At 43.0% G+C, this 23,274-nt stretch overlaps 1 protein-coding gene across 6 annotated transcripts in view; it reads left to right on the top strand.

Annotated features, from left to right (window-relative positions):
• LYST (lysosomal trafficking regulator) overlaps positions 1-23,274 on the top strand; it is a 110,734-nt gene that overhangs the window by 11,392 nt on the left and 76,068 nt on the right. For all 6 annotated transcript variants that reach the window (XM_077345545.1, XM_077345564.1, XM_077345580.1 and 3 more), the window contains exons 2-10: positions 554-622; positions 1,436-1,634; positions 3,293-3,383; positions 4,427-6,512; positions 10,225-11,239; positions 12,445-12,606; positions 14,888-15,044; positions 17,216-17,436; positions 18,550-18,616. In XM_077345545.1, the coding sequence (XP_077201660.1) occupies positions 1,443-1,634; positions 3,293-3,383; positions 4,427-6,512; positions 10,225-11,239; positions 12,445-12,606; positions 14,888-15,044; positions 17,216-17,436; positions 18,550-18,616 (3,991 nt within the window). In that variant the 5' untranslated portion in view covers positions 554-622; positions 1,436-1,442. The remainder of the gene's footprint in view (positions 1-553; positions 623-1,435; positions 1,635-3,292; positions 3,384-4,426; positions 6,513-10,224; positions 11,240-12,444; positions 12,607-14,887; positions 15,045-17,215; positions 17,437-18,549; positions 18,617-23,274) is intronic.

Below are 23,274 nucleotides of genomic sequence, written 5' to 3' on the forward strand. Positions count from 1 at the left end.
AAATTAGCTGAATCATATCCTAATTTTAAAGCACATGTAATTAAATAGGAATCATCTAGGCTTTTGACATTTTGGGTGTGGTGCACATTGCACCTTTGCAATGCCATTCAAGTGTGGGGTGCATTGTCTGCTCATTATGTAATCATAGCCTAATTGTCCTGATCTTTTAATGTGCTACACTGTATAATTGCAGTGCATTTCTACACTGCATTTCTAAATTCTGTAATCCTTCTTGAGTCTCACCAAGAAAGTTGGGACATAAACAAAGATAAATCATGAGTTGCTGTTGCATGAAAGCAGCTGGGCAAGCCTCCTGTGCCCCTTCTCTTTGCATGTGGGGAGGTCATAGGTTTGCTGTTAAAGCTGAATCGGCATGTCATGGTTTGTATTTGTTGTACAAAAGGCCCTTTCAGACTGGGACCAAACTGCTGGAAATCTTGGTTCACTGGACAAGTGTAAACCACAGGTCCTGAAAACAGGATTTAATCACATATGTTCATTATGTATACTCATTCTATTTTTTAATTTTCAATTCCTTAATTTTGTTCTGTAGAGCAGTGACTGGCAAGAAGGTCTAACACTTAAGATAGTCCTGTCAATGTGAGAGGAAGTGTAATTTCTGGTGAGTACTGAATATTATGTGTTTTGGAAACAAATGCATGCATGATTAGATTGCCTTCTTTGAAAAATTCAAAGTTTTTAGCCTGTTGTTTTAGTGTATATCTATAGTAAATTATTAAAGGTAAAGGTATCCCCTGTGCAAGCACCGAGTCATGTATGACCCTTGGGGTGATGCCCTCTAGCATTTTCATGGCAGACTCAATACAGGGTGGTTTGCCAGTGCCTTCCCCAGTCATTACCGTTTACCCCCCAGAAAGCTGGGTACTCATTTTAAATTATTAGATGCAGTTAAAAACATTTAATGTGGAATTAGAGGCATTAAAGGTCATAACATGACTAACAATGATATCTTATAACTGAAGTAAGCATGGAGTGTATTGTGTGTGTCTAAAGTACAGTAAGGTTGCAGCTTAATATTGAGAACCCCATAGGTTTTTGGAGGCAAGTGATTGAGGATAGGTGCTTAGATATTTCTTCTTCTGCAAAGCCTTCCTTGCTGGCCTTCAATCCAAGTACTGACCTTGCTTAGTTTCCAAGACCTGGTGAGATCAGGCTATCCTGTCTCATTCCACATGGAGTTTATTATTACAAGTTATAAAAATTATTAATGCATTTTTGTGTCATTAATCACCTGTAAATATATATGTCAGCTCTTGCTTCTTTGTAACTCTGCTCCTATAGGAACACAATTCTACTGGCTGTCATTGGCAGCCTGTAGAAACTTTTCATGCAGTTCTTAGTTCTCCAGAACTGCGTGTATGCTGATGCCTGGAAAACGGGTTGATTAACCTTTTTATTTCTTCATTTTTAATAGCTCAGACATGAGCAGTGCTAGTAATTCACTGGCACGTGAATTTTTGTCAGATGTCAGTCACCTTTGCAATGCAGTGGACCAAAGGGCAGAGGCCAGGGAGGAAGAAGAAGAGAAAACGCACATAGAAGCACTTGGACAGTACCTTGTCCAAGGTCGTGGATTTATTTTACTTACTAAACTTAATTCCATCATCGACCAGGTAATATAATGTGTTTTTTGTAAATGTCAAAGTATAGTAGGTCTCATTTGAATGGCAGTGCCTTCGGTAGATTAATATGCTTGTAACAAAATGACTTTCAGATACTGGATCTGATCTAGAGAACTGTGACCTGCAGGTAATAGATAATTAAAATTTAAAAGGACAAAAGGAACACAGCTGTAAAACCTTCCCTTAAAATAATACCCTCCTGATGAGATTAACTGGAAAAATGCCCACCTAAAAAGAACAACCTGACATTTCTTATGAAAGACAAGCAGCATAAAGGCCCTCAGTACTTCCTTGGTGAGGGTAATGCATAACTCAGGAGCTTCTACTGACGAAATGAAATGCACACAGTGGCCAAACATTGAATTCAAAGAAAAGGCTGTGATGGGTGAGGCCCCAAGTTCTGAGGTGACAGGCAAGTAAATAGCAAGTAAACAAAAGCTTAGGACAAAAAACTGCACTCTAGGCAAGACAATTTTATTTATTATACATACATACAGTGCACAGATCTAGAGCATATATTAAATGACATCCTTGTGCTTGCTGGCCCCTCATATTAGGCTTGATGCCTGTCTGTTGTGTGCCCCTTAAAAAAAAAGTGGAGAAATTTGGGATTTTATTGTCAGTGCAGAGTGAACAGTCTAAAGTCACTGTCCTTTGCTTGTTCTCAGAAGTGTGAGAATGGGCAGCTTTAAATCTCACATTGTCTCCAAAAACTGTGAATGCTCCCCAAAATGTGATGATCTGCTCCTGATCTATTAAGCATCTATTAAGATCAGATCTGGAAGACTCTGCTCTCTTTATCACATATATCTTAAGAATAGTATTAAGACTTCACATCAGACTAATGTTTTAGAGCAGCAGTGTTACTCCTTAAGTTAGTCTTGGCTTCTGTGCGAAATATAGGTCAAGTTGTTTAAATGAATTTTTATGGAGGCATTATGGTGCAGTAACTTAAACATTTCAATTACTTGCTCATCTATGTCTCTTCAAGCTAGCAGGGATGATTTATTTATTCCGTATAATACTATTCTACAAGCGATGGATTCTTTCAGCATGAAAAGCTTCATAGCAGCAAGAATATGCCATATACTCTCTTTCCTTTAGACTGATTGATTGCCTGTTAGGCTGGACAGTGATTTTAGAATGACTGAATTTAGCACTTGATTATTCACGTATCATGCTAGAGGAGTGCGTACAGGAAGCTTTGGAAATGAAAGCAAAGAAACTTTAACTTTTGTGTCTGTAAGGCCCATTATGCACGGCCGCCGAAACGGCGATTTCGGGTCACGTGGAAAACGCGGAGGGGGAAGACGCGACGCATACCGGTTATGCACGGGGCGGGGCGCGACGGCGGCAAAACCCAGAGTAACCGATTATGCACGCGCCGATCCGGGCGCCGCTTCTGGTTGCGCCCCGCTCACCCGGAAGCTGCGCTTTCTTCCGCGTTTCACTGACGCGGCTTTTTCGGCGGCATGCACCGAAGCTGCAGCCGGTTGCAGCCAGCTCCGTGCGTTATCCGTGATTTTAGTCGCCGCCATTCCACCCCGAATGTGCGCTAAAACCCCCGTGCATAATGGGTCTAATAGATGATAGTATATAACTTAAAAAAACAAAGATGAAATATAAACAAGCCTCTTTCCCCTACATAGGAACTGACCTGTCGAGAAGACCTTCTTACTCTTCTCCTCTCTCTTTTGCCACTAGTATGGAAAATACCTGTACAAGAAGAAAAGGCAATAGGTGAGTTATTCATGGCAGAGGGGAGATTTGTCCTGCAGTCTGCCTCTGTCTAGAAGAGTGTCTGTGCATGAGGCCCAGGCTCACTGGTTGGCTCTGAGCAACACCCTCTCCCACAATGCTGTTTGATTGGCAGTTGTGCAAACTGGTCCCCAAAAGTATTGCCACAGCACATTATGAGTGTTCTGACATAACAGACAATCCACTTCCTTAACAACTCTTGACCCTTCCCTTGCCATTTCAAATACTTATATGATGCTCTGGCTGAGGGGGGAAACAGATGCAGTGTCTTTCCCAACTTTGCGGTGGTGAACTGTTTAGGGCAGACACAGTGCCGGTGCAAACCAATGGCAACTGCTTGTCCCCTCCCCTTTTTTCATGAAAGGAAATCACGTTTGGAGCCAGTGTGGCTGCCACAGGAGTTTGCAGCTGGTGTTGGGAGGTGGCAGTGCCATCTTAGTAACCTGTACACTGTGATAACAACAAGGGGCACTCGTGGTACACTGTTGTACTGTGGCACGGTGTTGATTGAAAAACTCTGGATTAGAGTTTTAGACTAGGATCTGGGAAGCCTGGATTTGAATCCCCACTCTGCTATGGAAGTTCACTGGGTAACTCTGGGCAGGTCGCAAGCTATCGGTATAAAGTTGAGTTGTTGTCCAGAGAAAATGGTGGCAAGGAGAACAATCTAATCTGCTCTGGGTCCCTGTTGTGGATAGTGATGGGCACAACCCCCTTTCCTTAACCCAAATTGGGAGGAGGCACCTCCCCCAACAGTTCCCTTTGTCTAGTTGGGTTCAGGGCAGGGATTAGATATCCAGTTTTGGTTTCCAAGAGTTTGTCTATTAGTTAGGTCAGAGGTATAACTATTACAACTAGTATTATCTGCCATTAATGGTGTGTGTTATAAAATAGTAAGCTAGGAAAAACACTTCAACATGCTGAAAACTCAAAATACTTGAACATAAGTATGATTGATAAAACAAAATGGTCTTACTCATGTTGATCTGATTGTGAAATACCTACAGTATCTCTTCTTCCAACAGATTTTGATCTGCCCTTTTCTGTTGATATATGCTTGACCAAAGAGGCAAATTCAAGTTCTCTGAAATCTGCTCAGGAAAAACAAAATGTCGAAGAAAGCTGCCATCTATCCACTCAGGCTTCAGTAAAATTAAACTCTTCCCGAAAAAGTAGACGTCAGCGCAAAACTACCCACCGCTATTCTGTGAGAGATGCAAGGAAATCGCAGCTATCCACTTCCGATTCAGAGGGCAATTCAGATGAGAAGACTTCTGTAATGACAAAGCACAGAAGGTCCCAATTCCTACAACCTTTTCTAACAACCCCCCTGAAGGAACAATACGTTTTGGGCAGGGGTACCTTTCCAGAAAGTGAGGTGGTCCAGGATTCTAGTAGAAATAATATAGAAGACTCCAAACAGATCATTCCAGTTCAAGAAACCAGTTCTGAAACATTGAGTGAGCCAGTTACATCATCTGCTAGCAATCGTGAGAGCTCTCCCTTTGATTTGTGTCACATTTTGTTGTCATTGCTGGAAAAAATATGTAAGTTTGATACTGCCTTGAACCACAAGCCCGCGCTGGCAGCAAATGTCACATCCACATTAACGGAACTGTTGTCCAAACTTGCGGACTGTTACAATGCAAGCTGTGCTGCAGAAAATGAAGTTGTTTCCTTGAGCTGGACTGAGGAACCAGTTGCTCTGGTTCAGAGGATGCTTTTTAGGACTGTATTGCATCTTATGGCTGCAGATCTTAACAATGCTGAGACCATGCCTGGCAATTTGAGAAAAAATCTTATTGATTTACTTAAAGCAGCTTTAAAAACAAAATGTTTGCTGGAAATACAGTGTGATTATTTTGCTTCCAAACGAAGGAGACCTTCACAGAAGGGGGTTAAAGATGACTGTTTTTTTTCAAGACCCTGTCACAGAGCCCTCCTTTTGCCCGAGTGTGCAGAAGGAATTCTGCAAATTTTGATCTGCTGCCTTCAGAGTGCAGCTTCCAATCCGCTTTATTTTAGTCAAGCGATGGATCTGGTTCATGACTTTATACAACACCAGGGCTTCAAACTATTTGAAAGTGGAGTGCTGCAGATGGAAAGGCTGGTTGCTGGGCAGTCCGAGGTAAACACAGAGGTCTCAGAGTATCTCAGAGCCCTAATCAACAGCATGATGAAAATAATTAGCACTATCAAGAAAGTGAAGTCGGAACAGCTTCATCAGTCAGTCTGTACAAGAAAACGACACAGGCGATGTGAATATTCTCACTTCATGCATCACCACAGAGACCTCTCGGGGCTAGCAGTTTCTGCTTTTACAAACCAAGTCTCTAAGAACCCATTTGAGGAAGCGGCAAATGGGGAGGTTCAATACCCTAACCGGTGCTGCTGCATTGCTGCTTGTGCTCATCAGTGTCTGCGTTTGCTGCAACAAGCTTCTCTTGGCAGCACGTGTTTTCAGCTCTTGTCCGGTGTCCATAATGTTGGGATATGTTGTTGCATGGACCCCAAGTCTGTAATTATTCCCTTGCTTCACTCTTACAAATTACAAGTCTTAAAAAACTTTCAACCGCACATATTAAGCGTCCTTAATAAATTTATACTGGACCAACTGGGTGGAGCTGACGGTCCTCAGAAGCTGATGCAGGCCTCCTGCAACATTTGTACCATTGACTGCGACCAGATTGCTGAACTAGATGATGTCCTGCAGGGGAATGCTGCTGATGTTGTGCCCTCGTCAAGTTCTTCAACTCCACTGAGGTTTCAAGGAATTTTGCCTAGCAGAGGATCAGAGGACATGTTGCTGAAATGGGATGCCTTGGAGGCTTACCAAAGTCTTGTCTTTGAGGAGGAGGATAAGCTGCGTTGCATGCAGATAGCCAGTCATGTTTGCAATTTGATGCAAAAAGGCAACCAGGTTGTTCAGTGGAAACTGTACAATTATATATTCAACCCAGTTCTTCAGAAAGGTGTTGAATTAGCTCATTACTCCCAGCAGCTAGGTGCTGCTGCAGCCCTCAGTCAGATAGGAAGCTGCCACAGAAAGCGTTTGCCACAGGAAGTGCTCCAGATCTATTTACAGACCCTACCTGCACTGTTTAAATCCAGGTTTGTTGATTTTCAACATTGCTGTGTCATAAAGAAATGTTTGTATGTTTTTGATCCTCTAGCCCTCATGCAAGTGGGAAGCTTGGCTTGAGACTTATGGTTGTGGTTGTTGTTGTTATGTGCAAAGTCATGTGCGACCCATCACGACCCCATGGTTGTAGTTAAATCAAATAACAAATATCCATTTTAAAGTTATGGGCACTGTTTTAACAAGTGCTGCAGTTGAATAGTTTCTGTTTATATGGAACTGCTATATGAGCCTTGCTGAATTAAATGGAAGTGGAGCAGAAGTGCCCTTGCAGGATTTTGACATTGATTTGAAATTTAAAGTATGAATCTTGACAAACATGTACAGTGGGTTGGAACCAAGCTAGTGCTAAGCTGTTTCTGCATTGTAGACTTTTTAAAAAATATTCTCTCCCTTTCTGGCTATATTCCTAAGCCTTTCAAAAGCTGGAAGGTCTGGCAGCTTTCTGAAGGTGCTGGATGGTAAAATAGCCTCTACAGTAGTAGTCCCCAACCCGCGGGCTGCGGCCCGGTGCCGGGCCGTGGCTCCCTCTCCCCGCCCCCCCCCCCCCCGCAGTAAAAAACTTCCCAGGCCACAAGCTTGCAGCCCGGGAAGCTTCTTACTGCGGGAGGGGGGGAGAGGGAATCAGGGCCGCACATGCGCCATGCGCGGCCCGAAATCGCACATGCACGGCACTTTCACGCATGCTCTCTGCAGCAACAACATTTAGGAGAATCAGTTTCGTGTAGTGTCCTTCCCTGTGGAATGCATATTCATCTACATATTTATTTTCAGGACCTCATACCAGGTTTCTAAATTTCTTAAGAGTCCAGTGCTGGCTGGACTCTTATGTTCGTAATATTCTTGATTTTTAAAAAAATCATTCAGGCCAAAATCAGTGCCTCGAATGATGCACAGACACTCGGATACTGGTTTAAGTTTCCTCTGGTCCACATTTACCCTCAGGTCAGATATTCATTACACCCTGAAATGTCTGTGGGTTTGTACCAATAAAGAGCCAATAGTAGTATTGCAAGAATGTGGAATAGCATTCATTGACAGTTAATTCTACTTCAGATAGAGGTCCATCTATCAAGATCTTGGGAAAGTTGTTCCAAAACCTGTTCCATATTTGCTTGAATTCAGGAACAGATCACTTTTGGAACACTAAGGCCAAGAAAATTGAGAGATTTAGCATCAAAAACCAAAAACCTTTATGGGGAGGATACTTTCTATTTATTCATTTGATTTGTTCATTTGATTTATTGGCCACCCCTCTCTGGTATAGTCTTGAAGCAGCTAACAATGACATATTGGGAGATTAATCTTTTGTGAGTGGGGTTCTTGGGCAGGAAGCCTGCATTTCCTTAATGTTTATTTCCTGGTCTCAACCATAGGGCCTCTGGAACTGTTGATGGTCCTCGAGGGCTTTGATCTCAACAAGGAGAGTGTTCCACTAGGTTGAGACCAGTTATTTATAATCTGCCTTTCTGTATTTCACAGGGTGAATAATTTAATCAACAAAATGGGACATTCTGTAAACAATGATACAGGATTTGGGTTGTAGATTCAATCAGAAGTTTAAAAAAAACTAAAGCAAAACATAAATGTTAACATGACATAATAAATGGTACTAAATTATGCAATGAGAGGTAACCCACAGGAACCTATACACAGTAGCAAAGACCATAGTCCCCAATAATTTATTCAAGTAACTTTGTAAAGCCTTTTGTAATAGTGCTATCCTATTGCCTGTGTAGAAAAGCCTTGAATAATTCAATTTTTCATAGTTTGCAGAAAGTCAGGCATGTGGGAGCCTTCTTGACCTCCTCAAGCAAGCCATTCCACTAGGTATCATGGCAGAGCATAGGGGGAGACTGTTTCACTGATAGGAGGCTGCATATGTACTTTAAACTGAGCCCAGTAATTATTATGGTGCATAAAATGGTAATGACTGGGGAAGGGAATGGCAAACCACCCTGTATTGGGTCTGCCAAGAAAATGCTAGAGGGTGTCATCCCAAGGGTCAGACATGACTTGGTGCTTGCACAGGGGATAAAGGTAAAGGTAAAGGTATCCCCTGTGCAAGCACCGAGTCATGCCTGACCTTTGGGGTGACGCCCTCTAGCGTTTTCATGGCAGACTCAATACGGGGTGGTTTGCCAGTGCCTTCCCCAGTCATTACCGTTTACCCCCCAGCAAGCTGGGTACTCATTTTACCGACCTCGGAAGGATGGAAGGCTGAGTCAACCTTGAGCTGGCTGCTGGGATTGAACTCCCAGCCTCATGGGCAAAGCTTTCAGACGGCTGCCTTACCACTCTGTGCCACAAGAGGCTCTGCACAGGGGATACCTTTACCTTTAATTAAGGTGCAGCCAATGGAGTGACTGTAGAATGCGAGTAATATACATGCTCCATCTAGCTTCCAATAATACCTGAGCTTTCCATATTCTACACCAGCTGGAGTTTCCAAATTGATTTTGAAGGGAGACCAAGGGAAGATGTGGGGAGTCTGCTAGCAGAGGAGGTTGAGGCTGTGGTCGAGGTACCAGGTGCGAAGCTGGCAGGTGCCTGGTCGAGGTACCAGGTGCGAAGCGAAGCTGGCAGAGGTGGGGCCCCTTAAGCCAGTTGGGGCTGCTGTGGGCGAGGTGCCACCCTTGAAGCTGGACAAGGCTGTTGTAGCTGATCTGTGTGGCTGCAGTGGGGAGAGGCGCCACTGCTGGAACTGGCCGGGGCTGCTGTGCCACTGTGGCACCCTGCTCCCCTGGCCGGTCCTACCTTCTGCAGAGAGCAAGCCGGGGAAGCTCTGCCACCATGGCACCTGGCTTTCCAGGCTGGTCCCGCCCGTTGCAGAGTGGGGCAGGCCGGGGAAGCGGGTAGATGCTGCGGCCACCAGCGGTGGGCTGCAGAATTGCTGTGATAGGTAAGGAGGGAGAAGGGAAGGTGTGTGTGTGTGTGTGTGTCAGAGGAAGAGAGGAGGGACCAAAAGGAGAGGTAGGTGGGAATGGGGGGAGGGATTGAGGGGGGAGGGTCCAGGAAGGAGATTAGATAGGAGTGGGGAGGAGAGGGAGAGAGGGAGGGGGCCAGAATCATGGATTCCCACAGCAAGTATGTGTTCCACATACCCTGTGATAGTTGGACTCTCACTAGAATTTTTTTGCAGCTGCATTAACTTGCCTCTCCAGCAATAATGTTAGGTTCAAAGTGTTGTGGAAAGGATTTATTTCAATGTGCCCATCCATCCTTAGCATTAGGAATGGTTCTAAATTCTCAATGATATGACTTGATCTAGGGGCAAAAAGTGCAAGTGAAAACTTTAGTTACTTAAAAGCTTAACCCTGCTCACCAAAAGCAAATTTAAAAATCCTACATAGTTTCTGAATAATACTTGATCTTTGGTTTATTTCAGTTTAAAGTACATGACATTTCGTTCCGTTAACTGCTAACACATAAATCAGACCTAAAAAGGATTTGTCTATTGTGAAAAGCCACATAAATTCATCCCAAATTTAGAAGTGCTAAGTTTTTCCAATTCATTTACACTATTAGTTCAGTTGGTTTAAATTCCCCCTGTTGTATTGTAGCCTGACCTTTGACTATTGAAAAGAAGCACATAAAGATGCCAAGAGAGTATGGCAAACTGCATGTTTTTATGTTATCCTTGTTTTACCAATTGATAATTTAATGTCATTTTTTTCTCTGTAGAATTATACGAGAGTTGTTCTTAAACTGCAATGGAGTGAATCAAATGACTGAATTAAATTACTTGGACAATGTACGAAGTTATTCTTTGAAAGCATTTGAAACATTAATATTTTGTCTTGAAGACCAGCACACAGATGAAGCGATGCCTTACTTAGATGGCTTAGACAATGAACAAAAAAAGTCTGCATTAGAGTTTGGTGTTTTTGTCCATAGGCAGCAAGTTCCTTCAGATGTGCCTCAAAGCTTGAGCAAATTTTATTCCTGCCTCAAAGAGGATTATCCAAAGAAGAAGAAATCAGTCAGTCCTGATGTACACCTCAACACGATTAACATATTTCTTTGTGTTGCTTTTTTGTGTGTCAGTAAGGAAGCAGATGCTGATCGAGATTCAGCTAATGACTCTGAAGATACTTCAGGTTATGATAGTACTGCCAGTGAACCTTTGAGCCACAGGCTGCCATGCTTGTCTCCGGAGAGTCTTACTTTGCCTTCCTCTGAACATATCCACAGGGCAGCAGATATTTGGTCAGTGTGTAGTTGGATCTATTTGTGCAGCTCTGTTTTCCAAAGACAATTCCATAGGCTTGGTGGCTTTGAAGTATGTCATAGATTAATAGCCATGATTATTCAAAAATTTGCCAAAAAAGGAGCAAAGGAACAAAGTGAACAGGAGAAATCTAGTGGAAATGTTAGATTTTTAACTGAGGATCATTATGCTGAGTATTCTGTCAGAAATGTCTCGTCGCAAATGATTCTGAGCTGTGAGATGAACCAGTCAGATCATGACCATCTTGAAAATAATCCTGAGAATGGAAGACCATCTCAGTGGTTTTCCTGTGACCAGTCAAGTGAAGAACAAATGTCAGTTGATGGCACTGCAGAATCAAAAAAGGCTTTAAGACAGGAAAGTGAATGGGCAGTCCATGGCATAAGACTTTTGGAAGCTCTGCTAACCATTTGTTTACACAGTGTAAATAACTTCCAGCAGAAGACAGAAATGGAGTTCCCTCTTCAGGTAATCCACCATTGATACTCATAAAACTATTTAATCAGAAGTGTCAGTTAAGAGCTATTTTAGAAATTGGAACAAAAACGACTACTGTAGAGGATTTTAGAACTCTATGTAATTCCATATAGCACCAAGCATAAACGGAACTTCCAAGAAAATTAAATGCCGTTAAAACAGCAGCAGAATATGAGCATTTTAAAGGATTTGTAGTTGACTCTTCCACTGAATTAGAATGTTTCTGTTCCAATACAGAAGAGAACCGTTGAAAATGGTGTGAATAGGATCTACGCATTGTTGATTTACACAATTATTTTTCTTTTCCAAATGTAGCCATTAGGCTGTTTTTCAAGGATAAGAAAGATGCTAGGGGCGGGAAGGAGAAGGAGCTCTTTATCCCTGTTCTCCCTGAGCTGCTGCTGTTCCTGCTGGTGGGATAAAAAATACCCACAGGTTTGACCAGCAAAAATAAAAATTAGTTGGGTGGTAGTTTTCTGTGTGGAATTGGCAGGGGGAAAGGATTTAAGTGCTGTTTCCTTCCCTCACTGTTCTGCCCCTTGGAAATGCAGCTCTTGGCAAACCAACGGACCAACGTGGAGATAAAACTAATGTAGAGTTCTGGCTTTAGGTCCCATGGTAAATTTGAAGAATATGTGGCATGAATCCACATATCTGAGTTCCATTTTTACTTCAAAGTTTTGCCACTTTTCTGTATTCATTTCTGTCCAGACTGACTCACAAGGTTCTAAGGAGTCTGAAACATGAATATGATTTGTGAATTCTACAGAGAAATTAAGCCTGTAATTTGTACCTTGAGCATAACTCACAAACCAGCTTGGTGTAGTAGTTAGGAGCAGCAGCTTCTAATCTGGAGAACTGGGTTCAATTCCCCACTCCTCCGCATGAAGCTGGCTGGATGACCTTGGGCACTCACAGTTCTCTCAGAGCTCTCTCAGCCCCATCTACTTCACAGGGTATCTGTTCTAGGGAGAGGAAGCCGCTTTGAGACTCACTCAAATAGTGAGAAGCGGGGTATAAAAACCAACTCTTCTTCAGCTGCAGAAAGAGCCAGGAATGCAAATAGAGAGACATGTAATTGATTCTTAGTACCACTTTCATTAGCCAGAATAAACTTGTAAGCATAATTATTTGTGTTTTGTATTGTTTGTATAATTGTTTATACAAATATAATTGTTTGTATTCTCTTAATGTAGAATGTTTGTGTGGAAGACATATTACTTGAAATGAGGGACCAGCTTGTAAAATCTAGAATAATGGATACCGAATTGGTCAAACCCTTGTTTGATTCATTGCTTCAAGTGGCACTGGGGACCTGTTTTGCTGATTTGGATCATTCTGAAGAGAAAAAGGAAAAGGTAAAAATAGCATGTCATGGAATGTTTGCAGATATTCTATAGGCATGGAAACAGGAGAAACTGTAAATAAGATGTTTGCTGATTATTTAGTTTTGGCTAGACCTTCTTGGGCACAATAGTGTGAAGCTGCTGCTTTATATTGAGTCAAGTCACTAGCCTGTCTAGTACAGTGACTAGCAGTGATCTTGATCAGGATCTTAGCCCTGTGACCATTAACTGCAGTCCTTTTGATGGCAGTGCCAGGCATGAAGCCTTGTGCATACAGAAGAGATTCTCATGTTGGTTAAATGTATGTGGTCTTGGGTTGCCATGGAAGCTTGAAGGTTGGAGTATATAAGTAAGTAAGAATAGGGCACATAGGATTAAAAAGCACATACTATTAAGTCATCTTAAGTCAGCTGTGACGGCACTTTTCACCTCAGCCGGTAGGTACTTGTAGGCAAAGAATAGAAGCTATACAGTCAACATAAAAATAGAAGTTTATGGAATATCTTATTGCTTCCCTTATAGACTGGAAGGTCTATTGGGTGTTGAATGAAAGGAAGTAGACAAGCAAAAGAGCTTTCAGATTGGTTGACTAAGCCACAGAGATCAAAGAAGCAAATGTGCATACACAGCAACAAAACACACATCTTTGGTGGTACATTAAATTCAGTTTTGCTAATTTTTTGCCGCAGCTTCTTGTAAGTTTGGGATTGTTATATTCTTGTGTTTCCAGGGGGGAGGGGAATCTGCATTACAGAAAAGTTGCAAAAAGACTGATAAAAGTGGCGTCTTATATCTCAGCTCTTCATGTGTGAATGGTTTTGTGCCGTGTTTGATTTCTGGTTCTGCATTGCAAACTCTGATCAGTGTGCCTTCAGTTTGTTATCTCCAAGGCTTCTGAAACTTGGTAAATACCAGTTTTTAGGGTAACACAGTGCTGAAGACAGTTCTTTTGTAATGCAGAAATGTCACTGTGTTTTTCGTCTCTTCCCCTTTTCTGCTTGCAATCCTTTATCTACCAATGGGAGCTCTGCCTTTATCGGCGATCACATGAACATGCCATTTGCCCTGGCAACCGAGCAGTGTTGCTATGTAAATTAATAGAAATTACCCTGTGGTATTTATGGCAGTGGAACACTCCTGACTACAAAGCTATACCTCTCATCAGTGACCATGGGGGGGGGGCACAATCCCCAAAAACACAAATTCAGAGGGGGAGGCAAGCTAGGATTAAGAGAAGGCATAGAGCACAGACACAATTTAAAAGTGTGTGTGTGGGGGGGGGGGGGGGACTGGGCACAGCTGCAGAGCAGAAAAACTCAAAATTTAAAGGGACAAACCCTTGAGCCTGGGTCAAGAATGCCCACTGAAAACTATGAGAGACTCAATGGATCTGCAACAGCATTCAACATCTCTCATTGTTCTAGCCTTAGAAAGGTGGGGAGGGGGATTTGTTCTTGGGTTGCTGTATCCCTTCCCAGTGCGTTGACACTAAGGCACTCTCAAATTTCCTGAGACCTCCTGTCTGCTGTGGGGGCGGGGGGGGGGAGGTGATGTTTTTGCTTTCAGTGATCTAGAAAGGTTCCTTACTTGCAAGGGTGACTGTGTCTTGAATGACAAGAATGCCCATTGGAAACCATGGGAGACGTTGGAAGGCCTGTTGGAAATAAAGGGCAGCAAGAATGCCTAGTGACTTGCATGGGCTCCATTGAAATATATGATAGTAGGAAAACAGTTGCAAAGAAAGCATGGAATGGATTATCCATTACACTCAGATAAACTACTCTGGAATGGCAGGGCACAGAGTGGAATGACAGCCACAGGGAGAACCACATGAGATGGTCACCGGAGGTGAGGGAGGGGTGGGAGCCGAAGATGGCAACTTTGGGGGATGTACTAAAACGAATTAGAAACCATGGAGATGCTGGAAGATCCATTGGGAGGGGCTAGGCACGACTTAGATTTTCTGTGAAATAGAACTGCTTGTGATGTTTTATTCAAAAAATTTTGTGCAAAATGCAGAACTACAAACGTTTTAAAAAATGACGGCGTAAATCAGGTTGCAATTTAAAATGGTTTTTATTGGGGAATGCAGAATATCTCCAGGTCTAATCAACTTTTGTATATTACTTCGACATACTGTTCACAGGTGAAATAGTATTCAATAGGTGGTGGTAACAAGTTTGAAAAGATATTGCCAATTAGCTTCCTGCTTGACAGTATTTTACTGCATCCAAACATACTGTGAAGGCCAAAATATTATTATTCTGTGGGGCATTTTATGTGTGTCCCACAGATTCATCAGTCTGAAAAGGAGCCTGTGCCTCAGCCCGGTGACTTATCTGAAGAAGCTGAAGAATCACAGTGCTGTAGCTTTAGTGTTTTTGCTGAAGAGGAAGGTTATGATGCAGACAGTGAAAGCAATCCTGATGACAGTGAAAGCAAGGATGAAGGTAAACCTGAACTTTGATTTTGTAAAATGCATCCATGTATCCTAGCAACATCCATGCCTACATAGCGCTTCCAGGAGCTTTCTGACTTTTTTCTCATGGAGAAGCATTACTCTTGCACAGCATGGAGCATGATCTTCAAACAATGGAAAGTTCTTTGACCATGTGGTTTTAGATATGCTTTTGTGTGTGTGCAGCATCTGCTACTGAAACGTTAAGGGAAAATGCATTGCAACATCTGTCAGACAGTTTATGGTAATTAGGGCTTGAACATTTTTCAATTTATACTGAACTGGTAGTCTAATTTGCTTTGAAATCTTGTAAAGATGAGCTTGTGTATTAACTTTTCTCTCAGCTGTTGTCTTGAAATCCGAGCAAGTCAGGTTTCCACTGCAATGAAGAACTGCTGGTAATTCTTTTAGAACATGATGAGAATTTCCTAGTTACAAATACATTAAAATCTCCTGTAAAATGCCCAAGTTAACCTTTTGGTCGCTTATTTTTGTCCTCTTCTGATTAATGCAAGTAGACTGTGAGAGCCAGGAACTGAGGATATATGGTGCCAGCTAGAAAGTCATTATTATGAGATCACAGAAGCAACTTGCTGCTGTATTCCCTCAGTTTGATTATCATGAAAAAGGGTAGATGGTCATAAAGCATATCTGTTTATTATGTCTGAATTATGACTGAATAATTTCTAATATTGGCATTGTGGTATTTGAATCATAAAAAAAATACAAGATAGCTTGTATAGGCACCTTGTAGAGCTGTATTTTTTGCCTGAAATAACTGGATGCAAAATTGTCTTGTATAATAACAATGGTGATGAATAAGCTCCTCAAAACACAAAATGAGCCAAAAAATGGATGCTTTTGATAAAGATAGAAATATTTTGCCTGGTCTCCTGTTGCTGCTCTTTGATCAACAACAATCCCCTAATCATCAATAAGTCTCAAGTACATAAAAAGGTGAGGAAGATCTGCCTCTGCAAATTTCTTCTACCTGCAGAGTCACAACCCCTGATCCTGGCCTTTCTGTTCTTTTATACCATGTCATTAATAACAAATCCCTTATAGGATAGATAATTGTATAATACTTCATCATCCACACCAACCTTTTTCAACCTTTTGACCATGGAGGAACCCATGAAATATCTTTCAGGCTTCAAGGAACCCCAGAAGTGGTGACATGACCCTTCAGAGTTGTGGCCGTGGAGTAAGATATGGGAGGCAGCCAATCAATCAAGCATTGACCCCTTTTTCATTGCGGAGAAAGACTAGGACTGTAGAGTAACAGGGGAATTGGGGTCCAGGGACATCTAGTGATGTCAATGGCTATTCAAACATCTGGAGAGGTCCGTGTTGCCCCTGGGGAGCTTTCACATGACCCCAGGGTTCCCTGGAATCCCTGACCCACACCCTTCTTTTATTTTACTATCCCAGGTCCACTATCAACTTTAGGTGTGTGAAGTAAAGTGGATTTCTTTTATGTTGGTGTGTTGTCTTTTACACCTACACAGATTTCTTAATCCTGAACTAGAGAGCACAGCAGCTACAAATCCAGACCCCTTTTCCAGGATCCTACAGTGTATGTAGTGGGTTATCTCAAATGAGGATAACATGGGAGTCACCTGTAACAAAACACATACGTTTATTTAGTTGGTAAGCGTGACCTGTAATAGCTTCCCACTCCAGTTTTATAGCTGACACACTTGTTAGAGCTGTGAAGTTTGTTATTCTTAATGGCTATAGTGTTCGTTCTTTCAGCATTTCAAATTTAAAGAGGATAATTAGATCGTTTCAACAATTCATTGTTTTTTAAATCTAAGAATAGCCTCCAAATTCTGCCTGTCTAAAATCATACACCATACTCTGTACTAGTCTCCCTGTCTCGTTGGGATGCCTCCTATCCCTTCACCCTCCCATGTCCCCTTTTTGTCTGTTGGTTGTTGACTGTTAAACTCCTCAGTTTTTTTCTTCTCACTTCAGCATTCCATTCAGCCTTTCAAATCCAATTGGTCTGTTCTGAACAGGGAGAACAGAATCTTCTCCTGTCTATCGTAGGCCGTTTTTCAAATCTGGCCCTCTTATTTTATTGTAGTTATAAGTAAGTTAGGAGGTAACTGAATAACCAGCTTTTAACAGATAACCTTGTTTCTTTTCTTCCATGAACAGACATTAAAACAGAAAAAGGATCCTTTTGTTATTCCAGTTTTCGCAGCGACGTAGCAGAAAACCTTGCCCAAGGGGAACTAATATACCCTGAAATCTGCATGTTGGAATTACAGTTACTCACTGTTGGCAGTCCAAGCCTAGACGTACTCACCCATGTCTTCCAGAGTTTCTTGAAAGTAATACGGCTAAAGGAAAAGAATGCAACATTACTTATGAAGCAGGTGAATAAAATTTAGGTGCTATCTTAAATTATGATTATCTTGATGTATGGCATGAATAAGCATAAATAACAAGGAATTGATTTTCAAGAACTTTCTATAACACTGCTGTACACATCTGCAGTTATGTACCTGAGCCCTTTGTCATTTTTCCAATGTGTACGGAAAAGGTAGTATTGGGTAGCACTTGGGGGGTGGGGTAATGAGTAGTTCAGAACACCTTCAGCCTTTCTATGGGAGAGCTGCAGAAGGGCTATCAGTACTTTCCTGATAGCCATCATTACTTCAGCTCCCACCCCCATTCCAAACCTAAATATATGTCTCTCAACCAACACCTTTCTCACTAAGGAATCAGAGTGCTATTTTAACTGGCCTCAAAACAAAACATGTAGAACGTAGTGTGCAGAAACTAGCAAAAAGCAGAACTGGATACATTTTCAGTGGTAACTATAGACCTATTTTCCAATGTCTGAAGGAAACAAATTCTGCTCATTGTACCCTCCCCAACTCCCACTAGACCATTAGTCCGTGTATGCTCTCACCATTTGATGGGCTTCACCTGAAAGGGAAGGGGGAAGGAGTTGGTAATTGTATTTGAGATGGCAGACAAAAGGAAGTAGGGAAAGGAAAGCTGAGTAAAACTGCCAGGAAAGGAAGGTGGAACTGGCATACAGCCACCTCATTGGCCCATTATGCACAGCCGCCAAAACGGCGATTTCGGGTCACATGGAAAACGTGGAGGGGGAAGACGCGAAGCAAACCGCTTATGGACGGGACGGGACGCAACAGCAGCAAACTCCAGAGTAACCGATTATGCACGCGGTGACCCCGGCACCGCTTCTGGTTGCGCCATGGTTGCCTGGAAGCTCTGCTTTCTTCCGCATTTCGCTAACGCGGCTTTTTCGGCAGCATGCACTGAATCTGCGGCCAGTTGCAGTCGGCGCCGTGCGTTATCGGTGATTTTAGGTGATGCCATTCCACCCTGAATGCAGACCTTCCCCTCCTGCATAATGGGCCATTGATAGGTCATTTTTATAGTCACATACTTTTCCACTGCATGGTAGGAATAATGGTCATTTGTTATGATTATTCAGCAAATAGTTTTTATATTTTTAGGGAACTGTGAAGAGTCTCTTGGGAGGATTTCACCACATTTTGACGCAGATAGATTGCAGCTTTCATGGTGAGTTCTTATTAACAGTAATCTTTGTTTTTTTTAATACACTCTTAACACTTGGACAGTAACTATGCTGCATATCTGCAGATTAATATCGTTAAGATTATGTGCAGATGTTGAGTTCTTTGAAGTGCTGAAAAATCATGCATGATCCAACATAGTCAAGCATTTTCCACTGATTTTCGTAGAACTTAAATGTGCTTGACTTTACTGTATTCTGCCTTCCACTTGGCTACATGTAAGATTTCAACTCATTTCTCATAGTATGCTCTGATATGTATTGAGAAAAAAGTATATTTCTCCATATGTTGAGTTCAGTCAGTTCTTGAAATTTTGAAAATATTACTTAGAATGTTAATAAATCCATAATTTGATGGTTTAAAAAGATTCTTTTACTCTTAAACAAAATGCTGTTTAATCATGGCAGGGCAGTGCATTTGAGGTCCTACAGCTACCTTGTGGTGGTTTCATAAGATGAAACCTAGACCGTTTTAAGGAAAAAATGATTCTGTGCATTGTTATTTAGGGTAACTCAAATGGAAATGATCAGCATTTCCAAATCAATATGTTTTTTCCGAACTGCGTAATTCAGTGCATGATACACAGTTTCTCTGGTCACTGCATGAATCATGCAGTGTAAGGATCTGAATTTCATTAATCCTGCGTTGAGCAGGGAGTTGGACTAGATGGCCTGTATGGCCCCTTCCAACTCTATGATTCTATGAATATGTTTGCAGTTTGATAAATTTTTTTACACATGAAAGAGTTTTCCTTCCTTCCTTCCTGCAAATTTTGTTTCAGCTTTCACTCTACTGTCCTGTGTATTTTGACAGAGAGGTGGACTAAATATCAGCATGCCTGGAAGCAGTGATGAGGTGGCTCAAGCAGACCTGTCTGAAACTCAACCTTTCAGAGATGGAGGTCCTATGGCTAGACAGGAAGGGTCCAAGTGAGGAAACACATCCGCCCAACCTGGATGGTGTGCAGCTAGCAGCGGCTCACCCTGCTAGGAACCTGGGCATGATCCTGGATGCTTCCCTCTCAATGGAGGCCCAGGTCAAAGGATAGGGCAGCTGGCCTTCTACCACTTTCACCAAGCCAAACTACTAGTACCTTACTTGGCCCCGGAACACCAAGCCACAGTGATTCACATGACTGTCACCTCTAGGCTAGACTTCTGCAACTTGCTCTACACAAGCATACCCTTAACTTTGATCTGTAAACTACAGCTGGTCCAGAATGCAGTAGCCAGGATCCTCACAGTGACACCATGGAGGTCCCACATCTAGCCCATTCTCCAACAATTGTACTGGTAGAATTGTACCAGTAGAATTCCAGATCAGGCTTAACGTTTTGGTAATTGCCTTTATGGCTATACACAGTCTGGGCCCAGTGTACCTGAGGGACCACCTTTCTGCTTACACCCCTCAGAGAGCTCTGCACTTCACCACCTCCAACTGGCTAGTGATCCCTGGCCCCAAGCAAGTCTTTGACCTCAACCTAGGCCAGAGCCTTCTCTGTCCTGCCCCCCACCTGGTGGAATGAGCTTCCAGAAGAAATCAGGGCCATAACAGAGCTAAAACAGTTCTGCAGGGTCTGCAAAAGGGAACTCATCCACCAGGCATTTCGTTGAGGTCGACCATAACTTAACAACATCTACTGGCCCCACCAAACCTCCCCCTCTAGTACCCATACAAATGACCTGACCAATCATGGGACTGTTAAGATTGCTTACTTTGTTAAAATGTTATTTCTCTGTTTATTGTTATACTAGTAAATAAGCCCGCTGCAGTCAAAATGCAGCGGGCGCTAGCAGGGCGCGCCATGAGGGCGGCGGGGCTGTGCGGCCCTGCTTGGCAAGGGCAGGGTCGTCCTGTGGGACTGGTGCCTACCTGGTGTGTTGGCGGCAGCCTGGATTTGCTGCGGGTGGCATTGCAGGAGCTGGGTGGCTGTTGCTCCGTGGGGCAGGGCGCAGCTGGCGGCGGCGGTCCCCAAGCTTCCTGTGGCGGCGGCTTCTGGCTGGCTGCGCCAGGGGGGGCGATGTGTTGGCGGCAGCGGCAGGCGATGGCCTGACGCGTCGGAGGCGCTTTGCGCCTCCCGACGTGTCAGGCCGCCGGCAAAGGAGCAACTGCGAGCCACGCTACTCGCGGCTCACAGTTGCTCGGGGCTGGAAATCGGAGGGACCAATCGGCAGGCGCAAAGCGCCTGCCGATTGGTCCCTCCGATTGTCTGTCCGGAGGAAGGGTCCAATCCGGACCCTTCCTCATCCCGGACACATCCCGCCCCTAAAGCCCTTACTGTTTTATTTAGTCCGCTGCGCCTGCGGCGCCATGGTTGGTGTTAAGATTGTTATTACTGTTGCCTTTTGATATAGTCACTGTTTGATGTATTCTTGTTTTCGTTCCATGTGAACCGCCCTGAGCCTTAAGGGAGGGAAGTATATAAATGTAATAATTAAATAAGTGTTTGTGATCTTCTTGCAGCACATAAAGTTAAGCAAGTCTTGACCTTGTCTGTGTCTAGCTAGGATCTTCGTTAAGAATCCACTGTGGGTTTCCAAAAGGGAAAGTGTGATATAATTGAAAGAAATTAGATAGTATTTTAAATCTTTCAGAATTATGAGGTGGTAGAAAACATGCGTTTGACATCTGTTGTTAAACATTATAAAATTGTTCTTACAAAAGCTGTAGTCTTGTGTCAAGGCTGTACCTCATCACTCTGTATGTGGCTGATCAAATATTCTGCCATGCAGATTACATCAAAATACAGTATCTTGATACAGGGCAACCCCCCTATAATTCTGGAAGAGAGACGTTAGCCAGCTATTTGATTGACACCAGTTTTTTGTGGGGTTTTATTGTGTAGTCATGCAGGCCCCGCCCACAGCCTAAAGTGGTGTAGAATGGACAATGAGGCCTCTGTCTAAAGACAGTCAAATGACAGAGAGCCAATGTGGTGAAGTGGTTAAGACCAGTGGACTCTAAACTGGAGAATCAGGTTCAATTCCCCACTCCTCCACATTAAGTCAGCTGGGTCACCTTGGTCAGTCACAGAGCTCTTTCATCCCCACCTACCTCACAATGTATCTATTGTGGGGAGAGGAAGGCAAGGCAATTGTAAGCCACTTTGAGACTCTTTGGGTGGTGAGAAGCAACTCTTCTTAACCAGCTCTTCTTAAAGTTGGTTCTTCTTAAAGAAGAAAACCAAACTCTTGTTAAAGTATTAAACTTATTCAGTGTGACATTTCTGTTACAAAGGTCACTGTAGTATGTTACAGTCATGTTCTCTTTAAAAAAACCCTGATCCGTAAAAAGATACGTGAAAATGAAATCTGTACATATGAGATTATCTTTATACTGCTACCACGGTCAGGCGTTGTGTTAGAGCAAATGTGTTCTTAATACTGAAAATAGTACATGGCTTCTAACCTATACAGGCATTTCTAGTAATGCCAAAAGAAAGTTCTTGCTGAAGCAGTTTTCTAGAATTCTGCAGACTTGTGCTTGCTAAGTGAGTTGTGTATTGCCTTCCGGTTATTTAAAGCAGTGGTCCCCAACCTTTTTATCACTGGGAACCAGTCAATGCTTGACAATTTTACTGAGGCCCGGGGGGGGTAGTCTTTTGCCGAGGAACGTTGCCGCCGCCTGAGTCCCTGCTTCACTTGCTTTCCTGCCAGCACCCCTGACTTCCTGCCACCCGCTGGGGGGCACTGCCAGCAGCAGCTGCGCAGTGCCATGCCGAGGGGGAGCCCCAGCCATGGCGGCCGCTGGAGAACACCAAAGGTGAGCTGGCGGCAAAGTGGCAGGGCAACCCCTGAGGTAGCAGCTGGGGAGGCGGACGAGGAGGAGCCACGGTCCGGTACCGATTGATCTACGGACCGGTCCCGGGCTCCAGACCGGGGGTTGGGGACCACTAATTTAAAGGATTAAATATCAAGTCCTTTTCTTAGTTTTTGCTAATGCTCCAATGATTCAGCTTGGTGTAGTGGTTAAAAGCAGCAGCTTCTAATCTGGCAAGTTGGATTTGATTCCCCACTCCTCCACATGCAGCCAGCCAGGTGACCTTGAGCTAGTCCTGATAGTACTGTTCTCACAGAGCAGTCCTGTCAGAACTCTGTCAGCCTCGCCTATCTCACAAATTGTCTATTGTGGGGAGAGGATGGGAAGGTGATTGAGACACCTTTAGGTAGTAAAAAGTGGGGATAAAAACCAACTCTTCTCTTATTTTGTATCTGTGTATTGGGAAATTTATAGTTAACAGGAGCATTCTGAACAAAACCATGTCTGTTGTTCCCAGTCAGTTAATCTACTGCTGTATTTTTTGCTAAGTACTTCAGTGAAGCAGGATAATATGGTTATTGGCTAGATTTCAAGATGCTTATTTTCTTCAGGCAAATCAGAATATTTTACTTTTTTCCTACCTTCAGCTCTTTTTGCTGCAGCGGAAGTTTCATTCAGTGGGTTGAATCAAAAGCATATGGAACATCTCTGCCTTTCTGCTGCAGCCCACAACATTCCCTGAATTCTGCTCTACTGAGGAGCATGAAGAAGAATTGGTTTTTATACCTGCTTTTTACTACCAGAAAGAGTCTTAATTGGCTTACAAAATCCCTCCCTTGCTTTTGCCCACACAAATGGCACATGGAATATAAATAGTGACCAAAT

This window comes from Paroedura picta, chromosome 1 (genome assembly GCF_049243985.1).
Source record: "Paroedura picta isolate Pp20150507F chromosome 1, Ppicta_v3.0, whole genome shotgun sequence".
Taxonomy (NCBI): domain Eukaryota; kingdom Metazoa; phylum Chordata; class Lepidosauria; order Squamata; family Gekkonidae; genus Paroedura; species Paroedura picta.